The sequence below is a fragment of the Gymnoscopelus microlampas genome (assembly GCF_963454915.1).
Source record: "Gymnoscopelus microlampas genome assembly, chromosome: 2".
Taxonomy (NCBI): Eukaryota; Metazoa; Chordata; class Actinopteri; order Myctophiformes; family Myctophidae; genus Gymnoscopelus; species Gymnoscopelus microlampas.
In genome coordinates this window covers 51,695,101-51,719,153 of record NC_139939.1, presented here as the reverse complement: position 1 = coordinate 51,719,153, position 24,053 = coordinate 51,695,101, and the positions used below count along the sequence as shown (strand labels likewise).

Sequence of the window (24,053 nt, the reverse complement as noted above, 5' to 3'; positions counted from 1 at the left end):
GATTTCCGGAGGGAGGGTTTACCAGGCTAACAATTGGTATCCTGATCCCGTTTAATAAAGAGCTGGAGACTCCTGTTACTGAACTAACACACAATGCATACTATCAGAATATAGAGCTATTTAACACTTATTTTAACCAAAGAAAATCACTTACCCTACCTTTAAAAGCACACTACAGTATATGTTTTGACTTTGTTTTAACTTAAAAAAAAATAGGAGTGCTTTTGAATTTCTTCAGGAAGCTGAATTATTTTCAAATTAAATAATGAATTGCAAAGCTAATCTCATTAATTTTAAATGTTTTCTCAAATTCTATTTATCAGGCGCAGCTCATACCCTGGTCCAGAAATCAAACAAGGAAATCACACAGGAAGGAGCTGGAGTGTCAAAAAAAACAGGGGATGTTTTATTAAATTATGCAACGCATTAAACAACAACAGAGGACATCGGGACATACAGATCTAAGCAAACACAGTCCAATGATCCTTTGTGGTGCCAACAGCCATAATGACAGAACTGGATGCAACAGAACTTCTTAATTCCGAGTGTTCACCTGCAAGACAGGACAGAAAGCAGCTTTTCAGTACAAAATTACACGACAACACAGTTCTGTAAAAAATACATTCCATCTCCCACTTTGCAGTTCAAGAGCACCTTTAGTGATAAATAACATATTTTGGAACTCTATCCACAAGTTTCCTGGGGCAATACACGCTGGGCAAGACCTGGGCTGTTGGTTGTCTAGGAAGTGACAACCGGAAACGGTTGAATTTGGCAGAAGTACTGCCCAAGGAAATTACGTTGATGCTTTACAAATCTGTTAACATTCTCCGTGAATGAAACGAGTGTTGTGATTGGTCAAAAAATATAGTTTCTGGGGGAAACGTGTACGACGGAAACCCTGCCCACTCACGACTTCCTAGACATCCGCTGCTTTAGGTCGTGACCAGGCTCTTCTCTTCGCAGATGAGTGAGGCTGGGACTGAGGTTAGGGGCATTATGGGCATCACTTGCCCCCATGTGATGCCCATAATGCCCTAGGAAACTTGTGGATAGGTGCTGTAAAACATTTTCTACTGTACATGGAACTGCAGTTTGAGATTCACTCGCCTACTGATATGTCTGGTGACTTCTAAATTCAATGAATGGACTAAAACTGGGTGGAAACAATTTGGAAATGAAGAAGAGTAACAGCATCGCAAAACCAATGTGAAGACTTTAGTGTGGTCCTTCACATTGGGATGGTGATACGATAGGCGTTCAAAGCAGTGGTCGTAGGTTTGTGAGTGGCCGCTGTCTCTGCTGTTCTAGCCCATACATGGAATTTAGATTTCCGCAGACGTATCAGTAGATGGAGATCTCTGATGACAGACTATGCAGGGATAAAAACATAAACGTACTTCTTTGAAGTTTCCACGCCATTCCATTGTCTGTTCTTAGGTTATTTTTGTGCGCTTTATCATGGTTTCTTTCAACATTGTTCTTCTTAACATTAATTCAAATTGCAGTTAGACCACTTTTGCACACCATTTACAACTTTTAGATCAGTTTCAGGCGGTGGCGGTCTCTTACCACATCGTCAATCTTGAGGATGCTGCGAACCGTCTCAGTGGACAGAGTCAGGGCACTGATGGACACGAGCAGAGGCTGAACTACCAGCTCCTCCAGGATGTTGGAGATACCGCCCTGTGAGAACACAAAGGAGTTCATTACCATAACCTTCTAGAGATATGGATTTTCATTGCATGAGAACATTACCATATCCTTACATAGATATGGATATTCATTGCATGAGAAAAAACTTCAAGAGTGACAAAAAAGGGACACTGAATGACCAATAAATGGGCATGTGGAAAATGTCTACTCAGAACAGAATTTATTGCACATTTAGGAGGGAGGTGGGGATGGACGGAAACTTCCAAACCTTTGCCTTTCGTATCGATGTGTTGCCATGGTTTCATTTTTATGTATAATATATGGTAAAAAGGGTAGCTATTATAAGCTACGGCTTCAGACTACACCTTTTCGGTCCAGCTGTTGTTTTTGTGTTTGTTGTGACCAACTCTGTACATGGCTTAAGAACTAAATAAAACTCATTGATTCATGGAGGATGGGAAAATGGATGGATAGATGGATATACAGAGTTAATGAAGGCTTTTCAACTTTCGCTATACCATAACTTTTGTACTTTTCTTCTCTTGTCTATAACCCTCGACTCTTTTACTACTTTTTCCAACTACTTTTCAACTTAGCATGGATGATAAAGTAACCTCATCTTTCATAAACAGCGAGGCAGCCAAACCCACCTTGCGGACATTGATGCCAGCGGTCCTCTCTCCCTGGGCGTGCCTGTTGCGGAGCTCCGTGACGGTAGAGATGGGGTTCAGCCCGGCGTTCTCTGCCAGCGTGGAGGGGATCACCTCCAGGGCGTCGGCATAGGCGCGCACGCAGTACGCCTCCATGCCTGCCAGGGTGCGGGAGTACTCTGCCAGCCGCAACGCCAGCTCGATCTCTGGGGCCCCACCACCGGCGATAAGAGCCCTGATGAGGGACAGACGGGGAGCAGATTAAAAAAGGGAATGTCGAATTAAACGTCACCAGATTCAAATCTGAAATCTGGTCGTTAGTAGCTAACCCAGAAAGGAGATGTTTGGGTGACATACCTCTTCTTGACCAGGCAGCGAATGACGCACAGCGCATCGTGCATGGAGCGTTCAGCCTCCTCAATCACCAGTTTGTTGGAGCCGCGCACCACGATGCTCACAGTCTTACCAGGATTGGCAACGCCTGTGATCTGCATAGACAACACGTCAGAGAAGTCAACCACCATGATGGTACCAGAGCTGTCACGATTACAAATTTAAGTTGACGATTAATTGTCACTCAAATAATTGCGATTAACGATTTAATTGTGTACATTGGAATATATGAAGCCTTTTAGGCTTCATATATTAGGGAAGATATGATAAATAACTAAAATATGCAAAGAAATTGACATTTCATTTTATGCATGTAAAAATAGCAGAAATGATCTACAAGCTTACAACGCATCACAAAGTGACGCATTGTAAACTTGTAGATCTGCTATTCACGCTTTTTTAATATTTGAAAATGTGACAAAAAGAATTGCGATTAGACAATTATGTAATAATTGTGACAGGCATACATGGTCCTGGATATGGGTACAAATTAGCACTTTAAAACAGTCATTAATATTGAATATAAAAAGACATCGGTCAGTTAACAATTGGAATAAAATATTATTTTGCATTACAACTAAGCATCTCAGCGTTATTCCATACTATGCGTAGGACTATCATTAGCACTTTGAGAATAAAGCTCCAGCATACCTTGACCAGCTTGCCAGAGCCGTCTAGATTGACCTCTTCTACCAACTCAGCTGAGCCCAACATCTCTGGTGTGAAATGGTCAATATGGGCAATGGGCTTGGTACCAATGGTCTAAGAACAGGGGGCAGGATTAGAGAGTCAGTCACTTCATTCACACTATGAGAAATGTCTTAGTGGTATTTAATGCAGCAAATTAAAGAAAATTCAGCATATGTATATCTAACCAGCACAGTGGAATATAACATGGCTACAGTTGGCTGTGAAATAAAACCAACCACATTTTCACAAGACTGATGTTAAAAGTTAGCATCTTACCTTGCAGATGAATTCAATTTCTTCCCTCTCAATCTCCTTGATGACCATGATCTTCATTTTGTTGAGGAAATGCAGAGCCAGATCACTCATAGCATCTCTGTAGGACGAGGTTTGGTATCAATGTCAAGCCTTTTAATACTTCTTTACAATGTTAACCAGGCCAAAATTACATTTAGTTTGTGTGCATTATATAATAGTGCACATTAATTTTGAAAATAACAAAAACTATAGAACTTGCACAAAAACAAATTTAACACACTTTTTTACTTCTGTAAACCTGTGATGTGACAATGAAGCCGATTCTGTGACTATGTATAAGACTTTCAACATTCACTGTAAGATGAAACTAAATTCTGATCATAAATCTTATATGGCCATCAAAAAATAGAAATTCAAATGATGTACCTGAGGATAGATTTCTGGATGAGCAGGACATTGCAGCCTGCCTTCTTAATCTGTTTGATCAGGTTGAGGATGTAGGCACGCTCCTCTCTCAGCACACGGTCCATCTGGGCATAGTCTGACACTACAATCTGGTTGTCCATCTGCACACACACCAGTGGGAAAAACACAGGAGTTCAAGGAAAGAAAAAAAAAGGCCACAAACAGTCCACGGACCCCCATCATAAAATATTTTGTTCCAGGGACCCCCAGAAGCAAAGATAAATGTTCGCCTAAAAAAATGTATATATATATACTGTATATATATAAAATGTTACAAGCTCATAAACTCGGTGCCATGCTATGAGCTTGTATATCTGCTATTTTTGAACAGCCAGATAAATCTAAAATGACACAGATTCGTTCCCGGTCTTAATGGGTTAATGGAGGTAACAAATACATACCAAGTAGTCCATCATCACAATTATACAGCCTAAATTCCAAGTGTATTAGTTGGTGACTCACGTCCGTTTTGGGAGGGGACAGGCAGAACTGGATCAAGCCGATCTTTGCCTTCTCCACGCGGTTAACACCGGTGTTGACCACCCTCTGTGTCAGCACCAAACCATCAACCAGCTCACAGTCATCAATGGTCCCACTGCACACAAAAGAGTACTGGGTTAGCACCGGGAAAACTCTGAGGTTTAATAAGCCATGTGGATGGCCTGTGTCTATTATAAATACTAACTTCAAAATGTAATATCTGTCAACGTTATAGTGCTCTACCCCATGTATGGCACCTGCTGCAATCTTTTTTAACCTGCACTATACATGTCTAACCTCATGTATCATGTACATACCTGCTACTTTTTATGCTACTTGTATAAATGTACATATATATTATTTTCTCCCCTACTGTTCCCCACATCTTTACACTTGTAAACCTGTGATGTGACAACTAAGTTAATTCTGGGCATTGAGCAACACCATGGTATGACAAAGTATAAATGAGACTTCGGTATCCTGATGCACTTCAAAACACAGAAGAATGTGGTCAGTTTTCATGTGTGTTTTTTGTTCAGACTTAATCAAACTAATGGGACTCCAATCTTCATTCTTGACAGGCAAAAATCTGATTTGGGCTGCAGTGTGAACATAGCCAAAAGGTCAATGCTGGACACATCCATTCTAATTACCTAGCTACACATCTCAACATAATATTGATGGAGTTTGTGACTGGTGGGGAAATTCATTACTTATTGGGATGGATTGTTCTGAGATGGAGTTGTTTGGAACTTTGAGGTAAAAAGGTCTCCGTCGGAGAAATGTTTTAGTTACTCCAGACAGTGCACCGCCTACAAGATCTGGTCAATGGAATTTTTCTAAGCTGAAACTTTGCTCAAATTTTAAGGCATAATATTATAGGCAACTGACGTTGCAGGCCGGCCACATTAGGTTCGAGATCCACTCCGTTCCCATGATTAGATTTTTCTTTTACAAATAGATAACGATTTGATGCTGAAGTTATGGTCTTCTTACCCGAGCTTCTTGACGATGTGGATGTCATGCAGGTCCACGCCAGTGGCCGTGGCCGGGTCTATAACCCTCATCACGGCGTCCACACTCATGGGCGCCAGCAGGCTGGAATACTGGGACACCACCTTGGAGCACAGGGAGGTGGTGGCGCTGTTGAGCAGCGTCTCACGGTCGCTGAGCAGCACCGGTGTGCTCATGTCTGTCAGGATCTCCACAGCCTTGTCCACGGCCTTCTGGAAGGACTCCGAGATGGTGGTTGGGTGGATACCTGGCCGAGGAATGAAGAGAGCATTAATTTACAAGATGATGGTTAGGGTTAATAGCTGGTCGGTGGATGAAGAGAACCTTCATTTGCAAGATGATGGTTAGGGTTAATAGCTGGTCGGTGGATGAAGAGAACCTTCATTTGCAAGCTAGGATGAGCGACGGGCTTAAAATCAGTCTGACATTTTGCCTTACTTACATACAGGCAGAGGAAAGGCTCTGCCCGAAACGTCTGTGTGGCGATACATTTATTCAACTTAAATCTCGAGTGATTCTTACTAAGGCTGGGCAATATATCCATATTGATTTTGTAATATTGTGACAATAAATGATGATCATCTTTTTCTGGTTTTAAAAGCTGGGATTCAAACAGCAGAATATTTATGAATTCCTTTTGACCATGGATTCATTCAGTCATTTTATCAACTGAATGCTAAATATATCAAATGAATGATGACGTTTTAAACATAACTGCAGATCAATGACAACCATGACACAAACGAATGCACACACTGTGTGAAAGTCCTGTTTGTGTATGTCTAGTCTGGGAGGCTTCGGCTCAAAGCCTGGCCAGCAGGGGCGCGGCCACTGCGTTCTGATTCAAATCAACAGCCAATGAAGAAAAGGGGGTGGGATCCACATGCAGTGGGTGTTGCATGTAAATAGGAGCGACGGGAAGCAATTTAGTCGGACTGTTTAGACGAGTTGCACAGCTCTCAGACCGGTAAGAGGCGTGTCCGCTCAGATTCTGAGCGTAAGTTACATCCCGCCCACAAATACAGGGGCTCTGGCCCAGAAGTTCCTCGCCACTCCCGTTTGTATGCGAGAGCTGGCGAAAACTTCTGGGAACTCAGATTAGTGTATGGCATATACGATATAACATACTAGTACGTACCCTTCTGGAGTAGTTTGGAACAGGCATCAAGCAGAGCTCCAGCAATCACCACCACAGAGGTTGTGCCATCACCAGCCTCGATGTCCTGAGCTTTGGACAACTCAACGAGCTAAAACACACACACCCAGACACATTAGCATCCTAACAGTGTTGGTGAGTAATCTCACCGGGGCATGGTCACAAAAACACATTTTGGTAACATTTTCAGTATTTATTTTACACCTGCTTAGAGTAACAAAAAAATCTTAAGTATATTAATTTTGACCTGCCACTCGTCCTAATTAAAAACCTGACTCATCTTCGGGCAATAAAAAACTAAAAACTTGGATATTCAGGGCTGACCAATGTGACCATCACATTACAGCATTTAATGTTTGATAAAACATACCATTTTGGCTGCAGGGTGGAGCACTTGCATCTGTTTCAGGATAGTGGCACCATCATTGGTAATGGTCACGTCACCCTTCCCATCCTGGATCTGAAACATTTACATCCAGTTTAGTTTATTATAGACACGTGTACACATGACCGGAGAGTTGGGTATGAAATTAAACTGTTAAAACCAAAACAAGTTTACGGACCATCTTATCCATGCCCTTGGGCCCGAGGCTGGTTCTGATGGCATCTGCGACAGCTGTCAAAAACAAAACATCAGTCAGTACTTCTGCAGAGCGCACCACGCCCAGTCAGTACAAATTCATAGACACCGTCTGATGAAATTAAAGAAAGATATCACAGCAACCAAGACATCCGAGTCATCAGTAGCGTTACTTTATAAACAAAAGGCCTTTTATAGCTAATGATCGGTGTGTTGCGAGTATCATGACTTTTGTAACAAAGAATGGTAGTGTAAAGCCTACAATTTTACAGTATACCCTGTCTTATGATGGGTGTCACTAGCACAAAAAAACAGATCTACCAACTCAGCAAGTGATACCAGGGCAAAATTCTGGGTGCACTTTTAGCCTGAAGATGCACTGTCAGACACCAGAGGTGCCTGACAGTGCAGTTTTTGGGTTAGTGTTGGGGCTAGGCTTTGATTGATTTAATACTTTATTAGACAGAAATGCATACAGCACAAGGTACAATCATACAATTGGGCTAAAAGGATAACACAAAAAGTCCTGGAGACTTTCCATTGGTTTCCATTGTGGTCCTATGCTTTTAAGGTTGCATAGTATAGTGCATAGTAAAAATGATCAAAATAAAAACTTGCAAAGTGAAAAGTGAAAGTGAAGGTTGGGGTTAGGATTAGGCATTACAGTTAAGGTTGGGGCTGGGGTTAAGGATGGGGTTAGGACCAGGTTAAGGTCTAAACAATGCATTAGGGTTAAGGTTCCTAAGAGAAAGGATCGTTTGTACCACTGCAGGAACTTCCTACTCATATTGTGTTGAGTCATGTGCATGTTGCAGTGCATGAAGCCCAGTCTGGGCCATGGCTACCGTTACTAGCATCCTAGTGATGGAGGATGATACAAGGAAATAGCAACTGAACATGAACACACACACACGCGCACTTTAGACACACACACGCATATAGAAATAACGCTTGAATGCCACATTATTAGAATGTTTACCTTTTCCAGCAGATATGTTACTGAATCTAATCTGCGCCGGCTTATCGCGGTCCACATACGCCCCTCCTTTGTTTTTGCCCAAATTGCCTCCGCTCAGGACTCTGGTCGCCGCCATCACTTCTTCAAGTTATCCTTACTTAATTTTTGTGGTAAATTGTAAACAAAAGACTTCCTATGAGGATTAGATGGGTCCCGGTGTGGATGCGGTTCTGTTCGGATGAGGATGGGTTCAGATGAATTCGTGTGCTTCTCGCCTCCACTCCAGAAGCTTCCAGAGACACCGGCTGCGACGTTTAGGAAAGGACCGTTGTTGCCAAATAGTTAGAAATAAGCAACTAGGTCTATAAATGAAAACAAGCCCAAAAAGAAGCGACCACGAGCGTCGGATATTTTTTAAATAGCAGATCTACAAGCTCACAACGCGTCACGCTGTGACACGTTGTGAGCTTGTAGATCTGCTATTTAAAAAATTATCTTGGAAAATAAGTGAAACATTTTGAATATTTTATTTAAAAGATTTTGGTGGGGGGTCCGTGGACAAATACATTAATTTGGGGGTCCTTGACAGTTGACTAGAGAATGTTTGAAAACCACTGTGTTTTAAACAACATTTAGGAAGCAAGAGCAAAATAAGAAACAAGCCCAAAAAACGCAACCCGCAGCTACCAATATTTGCAAGCAACTTCACAGAAAAACAAGACCAAGTCGCGCATAAAGAGCAGACCTGGCAACACTGAAAAGGACCCAGCTGTACATTTCCAAGACGCTTGGAGATGACGTAGAAATAGTAGTCCAGAGATCTGCCCACAGGGTTTACATGTGCGGATCGAGAGAACTAGACATTTATAGTTATAGATAATAACAATAATAATAATTTAAAGGTAAACTCTAAGCCGATCTAGGCTGATTTGATTAGTTTCGTTTCGGGCTGAGACCGTAGGAGAAGTATTTGGTGGGTTGAATTTAGCTTTATCTTTCCATATATATATTTTTGTGTGAGTTTATGCTTGTTTTCTTGAATTCAACAATTAATGAATGCTCAAAGTTAGCCACGTTAGCAGCCACAACCAGTCAGATTAACCATTAGTTTGTAGTGTGTATTGTTGGTTGGATATATTGTGTTGATGTAACTTATCACCTTCCTTCAAAGTGGATTGTTGTGTTTTGCACCGAAATGGAGCCAGTTCTTTTGCCAGTCTTTTTGATTGATTGAATACTTTAACAGTTTGCCCAAAAAAGCACAAAGTACAGTTTAATACAAATACAATGTTAAAAGGATTGAACCCAAGAAAGCACTATGGGTTGTTTTCATTGGGGTCCTGTCTGTGTATTCAATTCATGATGATCCATGATGATGTTGATGCTGGAAAACCTACATTTCCAACTAAGATTACAAAGGTTAATGTCATTGTATGCAGCATCAGAGCAATGACAGATCTGTGGTCGTCATGTAGAGCTCTTTAATGTTTTAGACCATGGCACTATAATACACTTTATTTATGTATTTATTTATTTGTATAGCACCTTTCATGACATCAAATGCAGCCATCTTTAGGGTTCAGATAACTCATACAGCAGTACTTCTCAACCTTTTTTTGTGCCAAGGACCCCCACATTGATGCATATTAGCCCGCGGACCCCATTTGAAAATATATGCCAGGGACCCCCATATAAGAGAACCATTTGTACACTCTCAGTTACAGACTGGGTCCAAATATATATACACTATCAATCAGGTTAACTATCAATGGTTTCGCTGGGGACCCCCTGGAACCCACTCAAGGACCCCTGGGGGTCCCCAGACCCCACTTTGAGAACCACCGTGACCTACAGGACTGTTACAATAGGCAACATAATATTATGCTGTGTGTCCTGAACCCTTCCAGGTGGTACCATGCTGCCCCTGAAGGAGAAGGACAAACCTATCATCAAGAAGCTGCTGTCAGCGGGATGCTGTGCACACTGTGTGCTCAGATTCTGCTGCGTGCGCACGGCAGGCGCCTACCAGCAGCCCTATGAGGTAGGTACTGAGATTTGGGGTTAACCACTTGAATCATAACATCCCTACATCCCTATTCTGGTTGGAACATTCACTGGAAACAGCAGGTCTGCAAGCCCACAATAATTACCTATAATGCTGCTGCATTGTCTGAAGGAAGGACTCTTATGTACCTGTACCCAATATGTTACGATAAAGCACAACCTTGAACTAGCCCCGTTTGGAACCTCTCCCTCCGCTATATATAGCTCCGAGATGAGGTCCCGCTACGTAGGGTGCCGGCAGAGTGCGACACCGGCGAACGGTGGCCAAATATTGTTGATTCTTACCTTTTTATCGTATCCAAAAAGTAAAGGTCGTCCGCCCTACTCTCAAGATGTTTGAAATATTTGCGGTAAAGAAACGTGAAGTGACGGCTTGAAACAAGCGCTTAAATTGTTTTTTTGTCAGCCTGTGCCATGTTTTCCCAATGCAACCTTAACGGGAGCAGTACTGTGCATGCGGACGGGGGTTGACTGGCTACAGGCTGACTAAAAAGCAAATTTAAACGCTTGTTTCAACCCGTCGGTTACATTTTCTTGACCGCAGAAATTGAATACATCTGAGAGCAGGAGGGAATACCTTTACTTTTTGGATACGATGTGCTGAAAAATGTAAGAATCAACAATATTGGCCACCGTTCGCCGGTGCCACACCCTGCCTGCACCCTATGCAGTAGAACCTCATCTCGGAGCTATACAGCGGCGGGAGAAGTTCCGATTGGAGCTAAACCTTGAACCACAACGGGCCACGTTATGAGCTTGTAGATCGGCTATTTTCAGCATTTGAGATTTAGTGTGTAGAAGGGGGGAAAAAGAGTTAACCAAGTAAAGTACAGAGCCGACCCGATCAACTAAGTAGTGTACAAAGTACACTAATACTTGACGGTTGTATGTTATGGTTAAGGGGGTGAGGATATTACAATGATGGTAGCATGAGCTGGTTGGGAAAATTAAACTATTTTAGTCTATCAAGTGTGTGGAGACTTTGTGTATGCCAATTGAATTACCCATTAAAGGCAATCAAAATCCATGGGTGGGTCTTCAGTCTGCACATTATGCAAAGTGTTGTCTAGTATTGAATACACTCATTGTGCATGGCATTTTTCTTCAATTCCTTCAGGATACAGTGAAAGAACTTCAAGTTTTCATAAGTGATGCAGCGAACAACGTCCAAGGTGCTTCCGTACCAGAACCCAAAGATGGAAACAACGCCGAAGGTTCATCGGTACCAGAAGAACCCACCGAAGACCCGCCGAGTAAAAAAATGAAGCTGTCATCGACTGACATCAAACAAGAGGGAGGCTCCGATGATGTGGTTTCCATGGCGACAGACCAAGTCAGCCTAAAAGCCAAGGAGTCACGTGTGTGTGCAGTATGCCTAGGCATTCTACCAGAGTTCAGTGATAAGACCAATGCCATGAAGGTGTGTTCCGTGAGGATTTGGGACATGGATCACATTCATCATTTGTCACCGGCGTCATGTGTCAGTGAAATCTGAGCGTAACCATTCTTTTTCTCTTGATGCAGATTGTGGAGGCAGTGAAGACGGGAAACTATGAGTGTGACAGCATGATGCTGTCCATCTCTCTCCCTGCTCAGCTACGTGTCAGAGAGGTGTGTGCGTGTGAGAGAGACAGAAGCCCTTTAGAAAACACACACACAATGTATTCAGTTAATCAGTATATTTTGGATATGTAAAATCATGCTACTGTGCATTCTGTCTGTGGAAATCTCGTTGCCAAACTGAACGTGAACAACCCACTTCTTCTAATCCAGATTGTACTCCATTGTGTGGTGACATTGCTGATCTATTGAAAATGAGCCACAGACTTGGACTTTGTGGAGACTTGTATTCTCCTTTCATCCAAATAAAACTTGTGTGTTCCGAGCCAGAACCGTAGTCTTGTTCTCCTACAAAAATCATCCTAGGTGCTGTTAGTCACAGGCATGTGATGCCACACAGTCTCTAGTGTGGCATCACAGATTTGGAGACCATACATTTCAAAGCTATGGCACTTAAGTTAGTAGATGTGTGGAACTGTATACCACATACCTTGTTCTGTCCTGGTGACGCTGTCACATACAATGTACTAGGTGCCTAAGGCTTAAGTTACACTCTCGTCTGAAAGTAGCAGATCTAAAAGCTCACTTTTCCCCCATTGGATATGCATTGTGCATATGCATAATGTAAAAAAATAATGCATTAGTGTAAATCAGGCTTAAATTGAGGCCCATACTGCCTGTTTGTGTTTATATAAAAAAGTGTCCCCTACCACTGTTTGTGGCTTTGTTGCAATCTCCACTGACAGAAACAGTGATTTATTGTTTTGTGTTCTGGCACTGTTGTAATGATGTAATTATGCATAATTTATAGCCCCTGTTGCTTTTTATCCCTCAGCATTCCTGTTGGCTGTACGTGAAGAAGGAAATTAGGTAACAGCATCTTTTCTTAGAACAGTAACTGCACTGTACTGTACATTTAAGAGATGTGCTTTAACTGCTTTTCTAAATGACGGCAGTTGTCTAATGTTTTCGCTGGTTGATGTGTTGCACAGAGCCAAGTTGATGACCCTAGACCAGGACGACGTCATCCTGGTGAAGGAGGCCTTCAAGTGGATCGTGCAGAACCACATCAACAAGGAACTTGGAGGCGTTACCATGGTCACCAAGGTACGTGACCCTATGACCTGGAAGTTTACCATGTTAACAGAGTGCCTGAATTGATCATAGATATAGAAACCTAGATATCTCATTGGCCGCTGCACTTCATTGGCGACCTGTATCGCGGCCGCCATATTAGAGGAGGCACGCTTCCTGACTCCTGGCCAATCACAGCTCGTCTTTTCCTGAACTTGTCAGAATCTAGTTGTATAAAAATATCCCGTTGTATTTCTATACAACTATATTCTGCCAAGTCTCGGAAAAGACGCGCTGTGATTGGCCAGTAGTCTGGAAGCGTGTCCCCTTTAATATGGCGGCCACGATACAGACGTCCCAGAGTCGGAGGTGGCGGCTACCTTTTATGTGTCTATGGCAGAGGTCTTCAACGTTTTCAGGCCAAGGACCCCCTAGCGAAGAGAGAGAGATGAAGCATGGACCCCCTACTCTATATTGTATAAAAGTTTTATTTTTTACTTAATCTTCTCTTTTTTCCCTCTACACCTATAGCCTATTTGCCAAAAATAGTCGATCTACAAGCTCTCAACGCCTCGCAGCGCGAGGCGTTGAGAGCTTGTAGATCTGCTATTTTTGGCTAATGTTCCCCTCAGAAAAGGAATTCTAGGGTTCAAGTGGTTAATGTAAAAAAAGAAATCCTGTCACACAAAGATTTGGCGGACCCCCTATAGTAGCTCTGAGGACCCCCTGTTGAAGACCCCTGGTCTATGGAATTGATGGGCAGGACATGTGCAAGCAGCTTTTTCAAGGAGACTAGGAAGTCATACTCCTGCCCTTTATTTTGTATTATTATTTATACATTTTGGGCAAGAGGATATTAGTCACTCCGTCTTTGTCTGTGCAGTGTACACTATGTTATCTACATAAATGCTTGATAAGAGGGCTCTCACTGCATATGTTTTGGACGCCCATATTTCACTCCATTACAGTACTGCTCTCAGTGTCCATAATCTCCATATACCTTCTATTTCTCTTGTCTCTTGTGAAACAGATGATGGTGTTCTTTCAGAGTGCACTTGAGGTCAACCTCAGTTTCACCCACCCTGAGACCGACACAGACTGCCACTTTCTGTAAGTTCACTGTGTAGAGAGACAAACAAATATAATTATTGCTATAGCGTATTTGTTCAATAACGGCACCCTGTCTCTTTGGCAACCCATCTGAAAATTGATTTTCTGTTTATTAAAGAGACGGGGAGACCGCTATTATTTTACAGACAAAATAAAAACGGACACATCTGCTGGACAGCAGGTGCAGGACCAACAGTGGATTAATATGAAAAATAATAATAATAATAATAAGTCTGCACACTGTAACTTGCAAAAAGCTCCCAGTCAAGGCTTTATTTGTAGATTAACGTTTCCAACACAAGGACTTCTTCAGAATTAAGAAGACCTTCTGAATTCAGACATTCTGAAGAAGACCTCCTGTCGAAACGTTAATCTACAAATAAACCTTGACTGGGAGCTACAGTGTGTTGGGAGTTACAGTGTGCAGACCTCTATTATTCCCTATTACTTTACAAACACTAATACACTATAACAGTGGTTTTCAACCCTTTTCATATCAAGGTCCATTATTTATTCGGCATGGACCACCGTTTGATGAGATTTAGCCTCTCAGATCCAAGACATAGAATATTTTGTCGCCGTTGGATACGATTTTATCCACAATTCCATACTGTATTGATGTTGGTACCATAGGAGAGATAACAGGCAAACGTTGATCAAAAATAACAATTCTTTAAGTAAATGCAGATGTTTAACAATAATGTAACTCTTGAGAGCGTAAAATGAAACCAAATGGACCCGTAAGGGTCCATTTGGTTTCATTTTACGCTCTCAAGAGTTAAAGATCTATAAGGGTCCATTTGGTTACCAACTCTCCATCATTTAGCTGGGGACCACCTGGAACCCCCTCAAGGACCACTGGTTGAGAACCACTGCACTATAACAATGATTACTATCATAATATAGAGCTGTTTGATGCTCATTTTAACAAAATAAAATCACTTACTGCACCTTAAGGGCAAAAGTCCAAATGCCAGCCAATAGATCTAACACATGCATACTTAGGCAATTTGAAAACAGCCGATCTACAAGCTCACAACGTGTTATGAGCTTGTAGATCTGCTACATTCAAAGAATTGTTATACATTTGGAAAATTTCAGTACTTTGTACTTTTACTCAAGTAATTTTTTTATACCAGACTTCTAACAGATTATTTCTTCATTGTGGTATTGGTAAGTTCAAAATGTGAGTAATCTTTTCACCACTACGTGAAGGTTAATGAAATGTCATGTTGGTTCAACTATCCGTCCTCTCTCTCATGTAGTTCCACAACATGTCCAGATGCCTTCAGACCAACTAAGAACAAAGAGGTAAGGATGAAGAACTGAAGATAATGTATTTCATATTGTACCAGCTAAAATTGTTTAGATGTTTGTATATTACATTACATTACGGTCATTTAGCAGACGCTTTTATCCAAAGCGACTTACAATAAGTGCATTCAACATAGTTAGGCAAGAAAACTACTAATTACCGGAAGTCTTAAGTGCACTCTTCTAAAACAAGCAACTAAAGAGTATACCTAGCACTATGGTAATGCCACTTCAACTGATTGCTAATTGTCTGCCAGGAGTGATAGGCCTTCTCCCAGACATTTTTAGCAAGGCACTTGATTGGGCTAGCCTGCTTAACTGCTCAACTGCTTTAAGCCTACTGCTTCAAACACAAATACAGATACAACTAATACAGACTAACAACAGCCTACTGCTTAAAGCACTAATATACTTAAGCACTCAAAGTACAACTAATAGCAACCTGTCAAATAAGAAAATCCTGTACTTAGACTACACAGGATGAGTTCAGTAGCTCAGGTCTCTCCAGAGTTTGAAAGCACACTGGAGAAAACACTGCCAGGGCTGCCTTTTATAGTCCTTGAGATGTGATGGGCCAAATCCCAGACACTTAGCAAGGCACTTGATTGGGCTAGCCTGCTTAACTGCTCAACTGCTTTAAGCCTACTACTGCTTCAAACACAAATTCTTATACAAATACTACTAATACAAACTAACAACAGCCTACTGCTTAAAGCACTAATATACTTAAGCACTCAAAGTACAACTAATAGCAGCAACTTGTTGGATAAGAAAATCCTATACCTAGACTATAATACTATACTTATATCTAATCCTATACCTAGACTATTATACCATACTTATATCTAACCATCAAGGTTTATTTTGGACATACAGTACATAATATCCAAACAAATCTATATGTTCGTATTCAGTATGTCTGAACTGCAGCATCCTTGGAACTTTAGTGTGCTAACCTACAGCCTACATATCCTACATATCATTTTAGAAATGTCAGTCATACTTGCTTGGTTCTCTTCAGTAGCTTAAGCAATTGTTCTGCACTGGGACGTGGCCATTGATCATTAGCACATCTCTGCTGTCCGGCAGAAACCAGTTAACTTGTTCAACTTTAAGAACAACTGAATGGACCTCAAAGCTCACAATGAGGTTGGAGTTAGCTGGTTTTGTCAGATGCACCTTTTGATACTTTTCATCGGTTCAATATTTTCTGAATCAACACACAGACGTAAAGGGTGTTCAATAGCACTGATTTATGGGGGGAAAAATGCAAAAGCGGAAAAATGGAGTTGGCTGGTTTCTGCCAGACAGCAACGATATGCACACCGTGAGGAATCCCGTTTTCTCTTCGTTACAATTTAACATGTTTATTTGCGTTTTGCTGTAAACTATTTCTTCTAATGGAAGTACAAATTTCCCTGCGTTCCTTCCTCTCATTTCAAGGTGTATATGGTGTCTTGGCCACAGCATCACAGTAAATAATTTCATTTAGTTTGGAATAAACTGCTTTTTGCTTACATTGTCTCCCCCCCCCCCCCCCCCCCCCTCCTATCTCCCTGTAGTCAATGTACACGAGGATGGCAGTAGTCAAAGCCCTGGACAATATACGTGAAGACAAGTTCACTGCGTAAGTGTCACAAGCTGAGGGTTGTTGTAGGGTGTTCTAGGTTCAGGCCTAGGCCTATTATTATTTTATTTGTAATTATTCTATTGATTACATTTGAGTAATTGAATAATTGAGAACTGATTTTGTATAACATTTTTTTTAAACATCAATTAATCAAAAAATCTAATAGATTGTTTTAAATAATCGATTTCATCGACTAGTCTTATTAACCATGTAAGCTGCTGTATTTTGTACTTTGTCGTACATTGGTGTCACGTGAAAATAGCAGATCTATAATATCATAGTGCATTGCATCATGACACGGTTTGAGCTAAATTGCAAAAAAATATATAATCAATTAAATCGATTGGTTCGATTAACTGTTGCACCCCTAAACCGGCCGCCACTTAATAATTGAAACAGTATTTTTAAATAATTAAAAAATGTCTTCCTTTTGTTTAGAAACTACCCATGTCCCCCTACACAGCCTACAACCAAGTGTACAACGCAAGAGATCCAGTGTGTTCATGCATCCGTCTTTGTGGCTGGTACGATATTATGATATATTGTCATCATAGTTGAGTAGATGCATTGTCTATGCTCTGCATACAAGAACAAAGAAGAAAAGCATTATTATATGTTTGACAATAATGTGTTATTAGTTGAACCACCATGAAGTCACGAGACCCGTCGTTATGGGTTGTGTGTAAATACTTGGTTTCTTTTAACCTGAATTACAATAAATAATAATAATACATCAACAAATAGAGGAGCAGTTCTCAAACATTTTTAATTACATAAATGTGTAAATCTTTCCCCATAAGATACAGTATGTCACGAGGAAAACTTGAGAGAGAATATCATGGCACCCACTTTGAGAAACCATGACGTAGAGCTTGTAGATTTCACTATTTGTAAATGGGCGTAAGAAGTGATGAATTCAAAATGTATTTTTGAAACCTTTGGGAACCCCTGCACTAGAGGGTTCTGCAGTTCATCTGTGCACACCTCTAGATTTGTTTTTATCATCAGCTACAATTGTGCATTGCAATATGTCCTCTCACTTTATATATATTCATGGTAGTAAATGTCACTTTAGATTTCTTTGGCTATTCAAAAATAGCAGATATACAAGCTCATAGCACGGCACTGAGTGCCGCGCTATGAGCTTGTAGATCTGCTATTTTTGAAAAATCTTCATTTTTTTTTTCTCCCAAAAACTGTTAGGATTTAGATTTTTTTAAAGAATCAGCTCAGGTCTTAATGGGTTAAGTAGACTATACTGTGGTCTAGTCTGGCCCTTGGCAGACATATCTAGGAGAAGCACTCCATCATGTCCTTCCTATTCTCATCTCTGTTCTGTTCTCTCTCTCGTTCTCTCTCTGTCTCTGTGTCTGTCTGTGGTGGCATTTAGGGAGGTACAACAAGTTCTGTCGCACCCTGCCTCAGACACCATGGGTGATTGATGGAGAGAGGAAAATGGAGTCTTCAGTGGAAGAGCTGATCGCTGAGCCTCTTATTAGCACTTTCAGAGCAGATGGTGGGTTCAAATTCACTTGGCCAGCTAAATAATGCCAGGTGACCGAGACACAGTGCACATGGGGGTTTGTAATGGAAAACGTGTTGAAAATCAAACAAACTGTTGATTTGTGTACAGGCTTCAACTTCTCCTCATCAGGAAGAGAAGACGTTGATGTTCGAACTCTTGGAAATGGTGAGACCCCCCCCCCCCCACAAAAGTACTACTTCCTGTCCTGTCTGTTGTACCGTCAAATTCACAAATGATCTTTTAACCTAAACTCCTTACAGTATTTATACACTGGTAACATACTGCACAGTTAAGGGCTGTTCACACTGAGCATTATAATTATAACATTAACTCTATCGTTTGACAGGTCGTCCATTTGCAATGGAGCTGGTGAATCCTCATCGAATCAGGTTGACCAAAGAGGAAGTAAAACAGATACAAGAGGTACTCTCTCTCACTAGCTGTGTGTGTGTGTGTGTGTGTGTGTGTGTGTGTGTGTGTGTGTGTGTGTGTGTGTGTGTGTGTGTGTGTGTGTGTGTGTGTGTGTGTGTGTGTGTGTGTGTGTGTGTGTGTGTGTGTGTGTGTGTGTGTGTGTGTGTGTGTGCGCGTGCATTCACTCACACATGCTGTACTTTTTCCCCTCATAGACCATCAACAAATCGTCAGACAAAATCAGAGTGAGAGATCTACAGATTGTATCCAGGTATGTATTCTCTCTGACACACACGGTTCGGTTCCCGACTGGATATCTTTGCAAGTCCTTCCCCTTCTCTCTCTCTCCTCGTTAAACATCTCTCCACAATGTCCCATCTTTCCACAATGTCCCGTCTCTCTTCGCTCAATGTCCAGTCTTTCTGCAATGTCTTGTCTAAGAAAAATAAAAAGCAAAAAACCTGTGTCACCTGTGTGTTGTAAGAGACGCCATGGGTCATATGAAGGAGGGTGAAGAAGAGAAAACTAAATCCTACACAGCTCTCATCTGGAGCCAGAAACCCCTACAGAAAGAAGACATCACATTTATCGACGATATCAAAGTGAGTGTGTTTCCTGACACACAACATTCAGGAAGCTCTTTACATAGATGCGCATATACAGAACGTCTTCTTATCTGGATCACAACTGATACAGCAATGATCAATGTGTGACAAAGACGTGTTGTTAGTTTGTTCTTTTTTGACACCATCAATGATCATACGACTAAGTATGAACTAGGCCTCGTGTGTGTGTGTGTGTGTGTGTGTGTGTGTGTGTGTGTGTGTGTGTGTGTGTGTGTCTGTCAGGAACTGACATTAGATCAGAAGACTCCTCTGAGGGTGCTGCATCGCCGGGCGCTGGCAGTCCGAAAACGTATGATCCACAATATGAACACCCGCTTTGTGGACCCACATCACTTTTACCTGGGGCTCAAAACCCAGGCTGGGACGTATCCTTTTAATAACACACACACACTTTTATTTTGGTTTTGGTTTAAGACATTTTAAGACACTTGTTATACACCTTTCTGTAACACTGATTTACTGTTGATGCATACAGTTAAACAGATTCACTGTTCTTCATTTCCTACATCTTCCCGACAGGAGATGGTGATGGTGCATTTTACACAGAACACACATTTAAGGAGGAGAAAAGGGGTTTGTTACAAATGGCTGGGCTACTCTGGAGAACAATGCTTAATTCATATTTCTAACTATTTTGTCCTCAAAAACGTAAGCAAAAATTAGCCTGTTTAACGTTGCCAAAGCTGTGCATAGACTGCTCCGTAACCATGATCCTCAGTTACATCAAGGAGTTTGTCCATGGGGATTTTGGTCGTACGAAGCCTAACCTCTGTCAGCTACTGAAGACGGACGCAGACATCCTGGAGCTGGATGTTGAGGTGCGACCATCTGACCTCGACATGAATTAAATATCCAGTTTTAAGAATACTCTTAAATTAATGAAAGCTCTTGAAAACGATTGGTTTCCATAGCTAGACTTTGCACTCAGTATTGAGCATATTTAACAGGATATAACCTTTATTTCAACATGTATCCTTAATGATGATTCCCCGCTCCAGCTTAAAGGGATAGTTCACCCCCAAAATGACTTTTTATCTATCGATTAGTCACCCCGTGGAGACTTGAATTCATGGATATTTTTTTGTTTTTGTAGCATTCATAAGCCAATAATTTGATGACCGGCAGCGGTTCCGGTAGGAGACACAAAGAGTCTCCTTTGTGTCTCCTACCGTAACCGCTGCCTACCGGTTCGGTCCGCTTGTCATCAAATTATTGGCTTAGGAATGAGACAAAAACAAAAATATCCATGAATTCAAGTCTCCATGGGGTGACTAATCGATAGAAAAAAAGTATTTTTTTGGGGGGTGAACTATCCTTTTAAGTCTTGTCCACTATAATTTTATTAAAATATAACTGGTGTGTGTACTTTCTTTCCCATGGGATTAAAGGGAATTGAACAGCATTTTCATGTCCTTTCAGCTGTATAATACCAGTAAGACTCCCTAATCGGGAGATAAGCGACCGTAGGTCACATGTATACAGAAGAGGGCTGTAACGGCGATTGGTTCCTAGTTGTGTGGGCAATGTATAGTTTTGTTTGGTGGTCTAAGAAATGTGGTGGCAGGCATGTTGATGACATGAGTGTAGACATACTGTGTAGTGTGTAGCAATTTGCGTGTTTTTAGGGGCAAAACTGTAGGAGTAGTGGGCAAAAATGTGTTGTGAAAAGCGGCCTGAAGGTGGCGCTAGAAGAGGGCCATGTGAGAAATTAGGGGTGGGGTGTCCGCGTTGCCTTGGCGGACGAATAGGTACCGGCCGCGGCTCTCCCGGACGCTCCTAGCCCGAGTTACGGCATTTTATGTGAGCTGCAGTGGCAGGGGGTCCTCCACTGGGGGCGCCACCACTTTTGCATCCGTTCTGGAGCACCAGGAGTGGGTGGTCCCCGGGAATGCCCCGTGAGCAGCCCCGTTGGGGTGGTCATTTGGTAATTAGTCCACATGTGCTCATTTTTTACACTTGGGGGTCCCCGAGGCAGCTGGGGGTCCCTGGAGCTCCGGGGGTCCTTGGAGGGTGTAGTTTGGCAGGTAAGGAGTGTGTGTGCAAAATCTGGCATGGATCGGGGCAACGGGTGCGGAGATATGAGCAGGGCAAAAGTGTGACGGGACGTGTGTGACGGAGTGACGTGACGGACGGACACCTGGAGCAGGTTTCTATAGTAAATGCGACCTACGGTCGCAATCAATAGTGTAGTGTGATGGCCTGTAGAGGGTGCCTTTGGCTGCATATGCAGGAAAACTGAGCACATGCATTGACATAAAAACAAGCAGATAAAACCACCTGTAGTGGAACGCTGTGCAAGTGTGCATATCCTTTTTCAATTCTCAGTGACATGCATCCCCAAACCTTCCAGGTTTCCTCATCATATTGAGTACCTTGCAGACACTTTATTCTCCCACTTTGTAGATTCTGTCCACTTATCTGGATTGGTGAACTTCATTGCTTTATCAATAATGTATTCCCTTGGCGAGCTGCCCAGTTTGTCTCGTTGCAGACAGCGTGGTTTCGGGTAATCGAGCGGAGATTTCACTAATTCATGGGATCCCTTTTGTAATCAAACAGTTGGTACACAGGGTTGCCAGATCTGCTTATTATAATTTCCCCACAAGATTTTATTTGATAATAGCCGATCTACAAGCTCACAACGCGTCTCATCGCAACGTGCCTATTATGACCTGCCAAAAATAGTGACATCAGGTTGAAATGGTCATTTGAGCCACGGACCACCATTTGATGAAATTTAGCCTCTCAGACCCAAAACTTTTGTTTTTGTTGTCGTTCGGTAAGATTTTGTCCACAATTCCATTGTCTAATTTTGTAGACTTCTTGTAAATTAAGTAATGCAGATGTTTAACAATTTAACTCTTGAGAGCGTAAAATGAAACCAAATGGACCCGTGAAGGTCCATTTGGTTTCATTTTATGCTCTCAAGAGTTAAAGATCTACTCAACAAGGATCCATTTGATTACCAACTCTCCATCATTTTGCTGGGGACCACCTGGAACCCCCTCAAGGACCACTGGTGGTCCCTGGACCACTGGTTGAGAACCACTGCTATATAATAATATCTAAAATACAATGTTGAATTTCTGTTATTGTGTTTGCCCCCTCAGTCTGTTGATGTGGACTGGCCACCCGCTATACCAGAGTGACCCTGCCTACCTCACTACTACACCACTGACCACTTCCATGAATCTGGAGTCTTCAAGAGTCCACGATTCAGTGACTGAGTCTGTTAACTAGAAATGCCATGGTTAGATGCTATGATGATCCATTTGAGCCACGCCTACTAAAACGCATACAAACCCCTGATACTGAAACGTTGACATCTTTAGGTTTAAGTTACACACAGAACGTCTTAAGATAAAAATGATAAGGGATAATACCATGAGAATTATTTCCAACTTTTGTTTTGTTGGAGATGATGCCTGTGGTTCGAGGGAGGGATGCATATGTTTTGTATGAATAGTTGTAAGTTATGTAATGTGAGAGTAAGTCTTTACTTGAAAATTTCCTTCAACATTTAAGTTAACCATGGAAGTATTGAGTTTGATAAAACTCTAAACTAAAGGACCATCTTTGGTGATTGATTTCTAATGAAACAAAGATTGTGCTTAGCACACGTTTGCACTTGGCACCATCCCTAGAAGACGACAAGACTTTATGGAATTGTGTTTGTATAAAGTGAATGCTGTATAGACTGCTTAAAGAACATCGTCATGCACCAATGTACAATTATTCTGATTTAGTGATCATCAATTCTGTTGAAGAAAAAAAAAGTGAATGCAATTTAGTTTTTTAAATCTTTTGTTTTAAGTTTTCATTGTGATTTATGCACAGACTAAATTGGAACCTTGTTTTACCCTTTCATTCCTTTTGACATTTTGTGGATGATGATTCTTCAACAATAATATGTGAGCTCTGTCTTTTACAGTACATGCATTCAAATAAAGACACTGTTCCATACCTCAGATTGTGTGATGTACTGTAGCAAATGAGTCTAACTGGAGAGATTTGCCCCAAAATGGGATCTACCATTATGGAAAAGAATAACGTTCTTATAGAACGATCACAACAAAATTGTACCCTTTTAACCCATAAAAACTGTCAGTTTAGATTTTAACCACTTTAATCATTATTTTATACTTTGGTTATTAAAAAATAGCAGATATACAAGCTCATAGCGCGCACAGCTATTTTAAAAAATGAGTAAAAATGTGTGCAAATCTTAATATATTTTTAAATCAAATCTTTGCTTCTGGGGGTCCCTGGCACAAAGGGTCAGCAGTCAAATATATATAATTTTGGGGGTCCTTGACAACATTTGAGCACCACTGATATAGCAGACATTTGGATTTAGAAGACATTTGTGTTATCGGCCTCAGGTCTTAACGGAGTTAAAGGACCGACACGTCAATTTACGTCACTGTATCCTCTTAAATATT

General features: G+C 41.5%; 2 protein-coding genes across 4 annotated transcripts; one reads left to right on the top strand and one right to left on the bottom strand.

Moving 5' to 3' along the window:
* Positions 1-380: 380 nt before the first annotated feature.
* Positions 381-8,621, bottom strand: cct4 (chaperonin containing TCP1, subunit 4 (delta)). 2 transcript variants are annotated; one of them, XM_084084289.1, is made up of 13 exons: positions 8,319-8,621; positions 7,323-7,375; positions 7,130-7,219; positions 6,742-6,850; positions 5,586-5,850; positions 4,572-4,704; positions 4,071-4,210; positions 3,666-3,762; positions 3,351-3,461; positions 2,661-2,794; positions 2,307-2,538; positions 1,573-1,686; positions 381-553 (listed from the first exon to the last, which is right to left on the bottom strand). In XM_084084289.1, the coding sequence occupies exons 1-13, from the start codon at positions 8,431-8,433 to the stop codon at positions 536-538; spliced, it is 1,611 nt and encodes a 536-aa protein (XP_083940415.1). In that variant the 5' UTR covers positions 8,434-8,621; the 3' UTR covers positions 381-535. The 2 variants fall into 2 exon arrangements, with proteins under 2 accessions (XP_083940415.1, XP_083940414.1); XM_084084288.1 differs by having other exon boundaries at positions 2,307-2,541; positions 2,664-2,794.
* A 488-nt stretch (positions 8,622-9,109) lies between these two features.
* pus10 (pseudouridine synthase 10) lies at positions 9,110-23,708 on the top strand. Of its 2 annotated transcripts, none has more exons than XM_084046788.1 (18): positions 9,110-9,199; positions 10,205-10,338; positions 11,479-11,781; positions 11,886-11,972; positions 12,757-12,791; positions 12,914-13,028; positions 14,026-14,105; positions 15,371-15,416; positions 16,982-17,046; positions 17,488-17,573; positions 18,440-18,565; positions 18,683-18,739; positions 18,921-18,997; positions 19,201-19,256; positions 19,470-19,587; positions 19,834-19,976; positions 20,330-20,429; positions 22,722-23,708. In XM_084046788.1, exons 2-18 carry the CDS (start codon positions 10,213-10,215, stop codon positions 22,758-22,760), a joined length of 1,659 nt encoding a protein of 552 aa, XP_083902914.1. In that variant the 5' UTR covers positions 9,110-9,199; positions 10,205-10,212; the 3' UTR covers positions 22,761-23,708. The 2 variants fall into 2 exon arrangements, with proteins under 2 accessions (XP_083902914.1, XP_083902913.1); XM_084046787.1 differs by having other exon boundaries at positions 9,125-9,270.
* Positions 23,709-24,053: the final 345 nt, after the last annotated feature.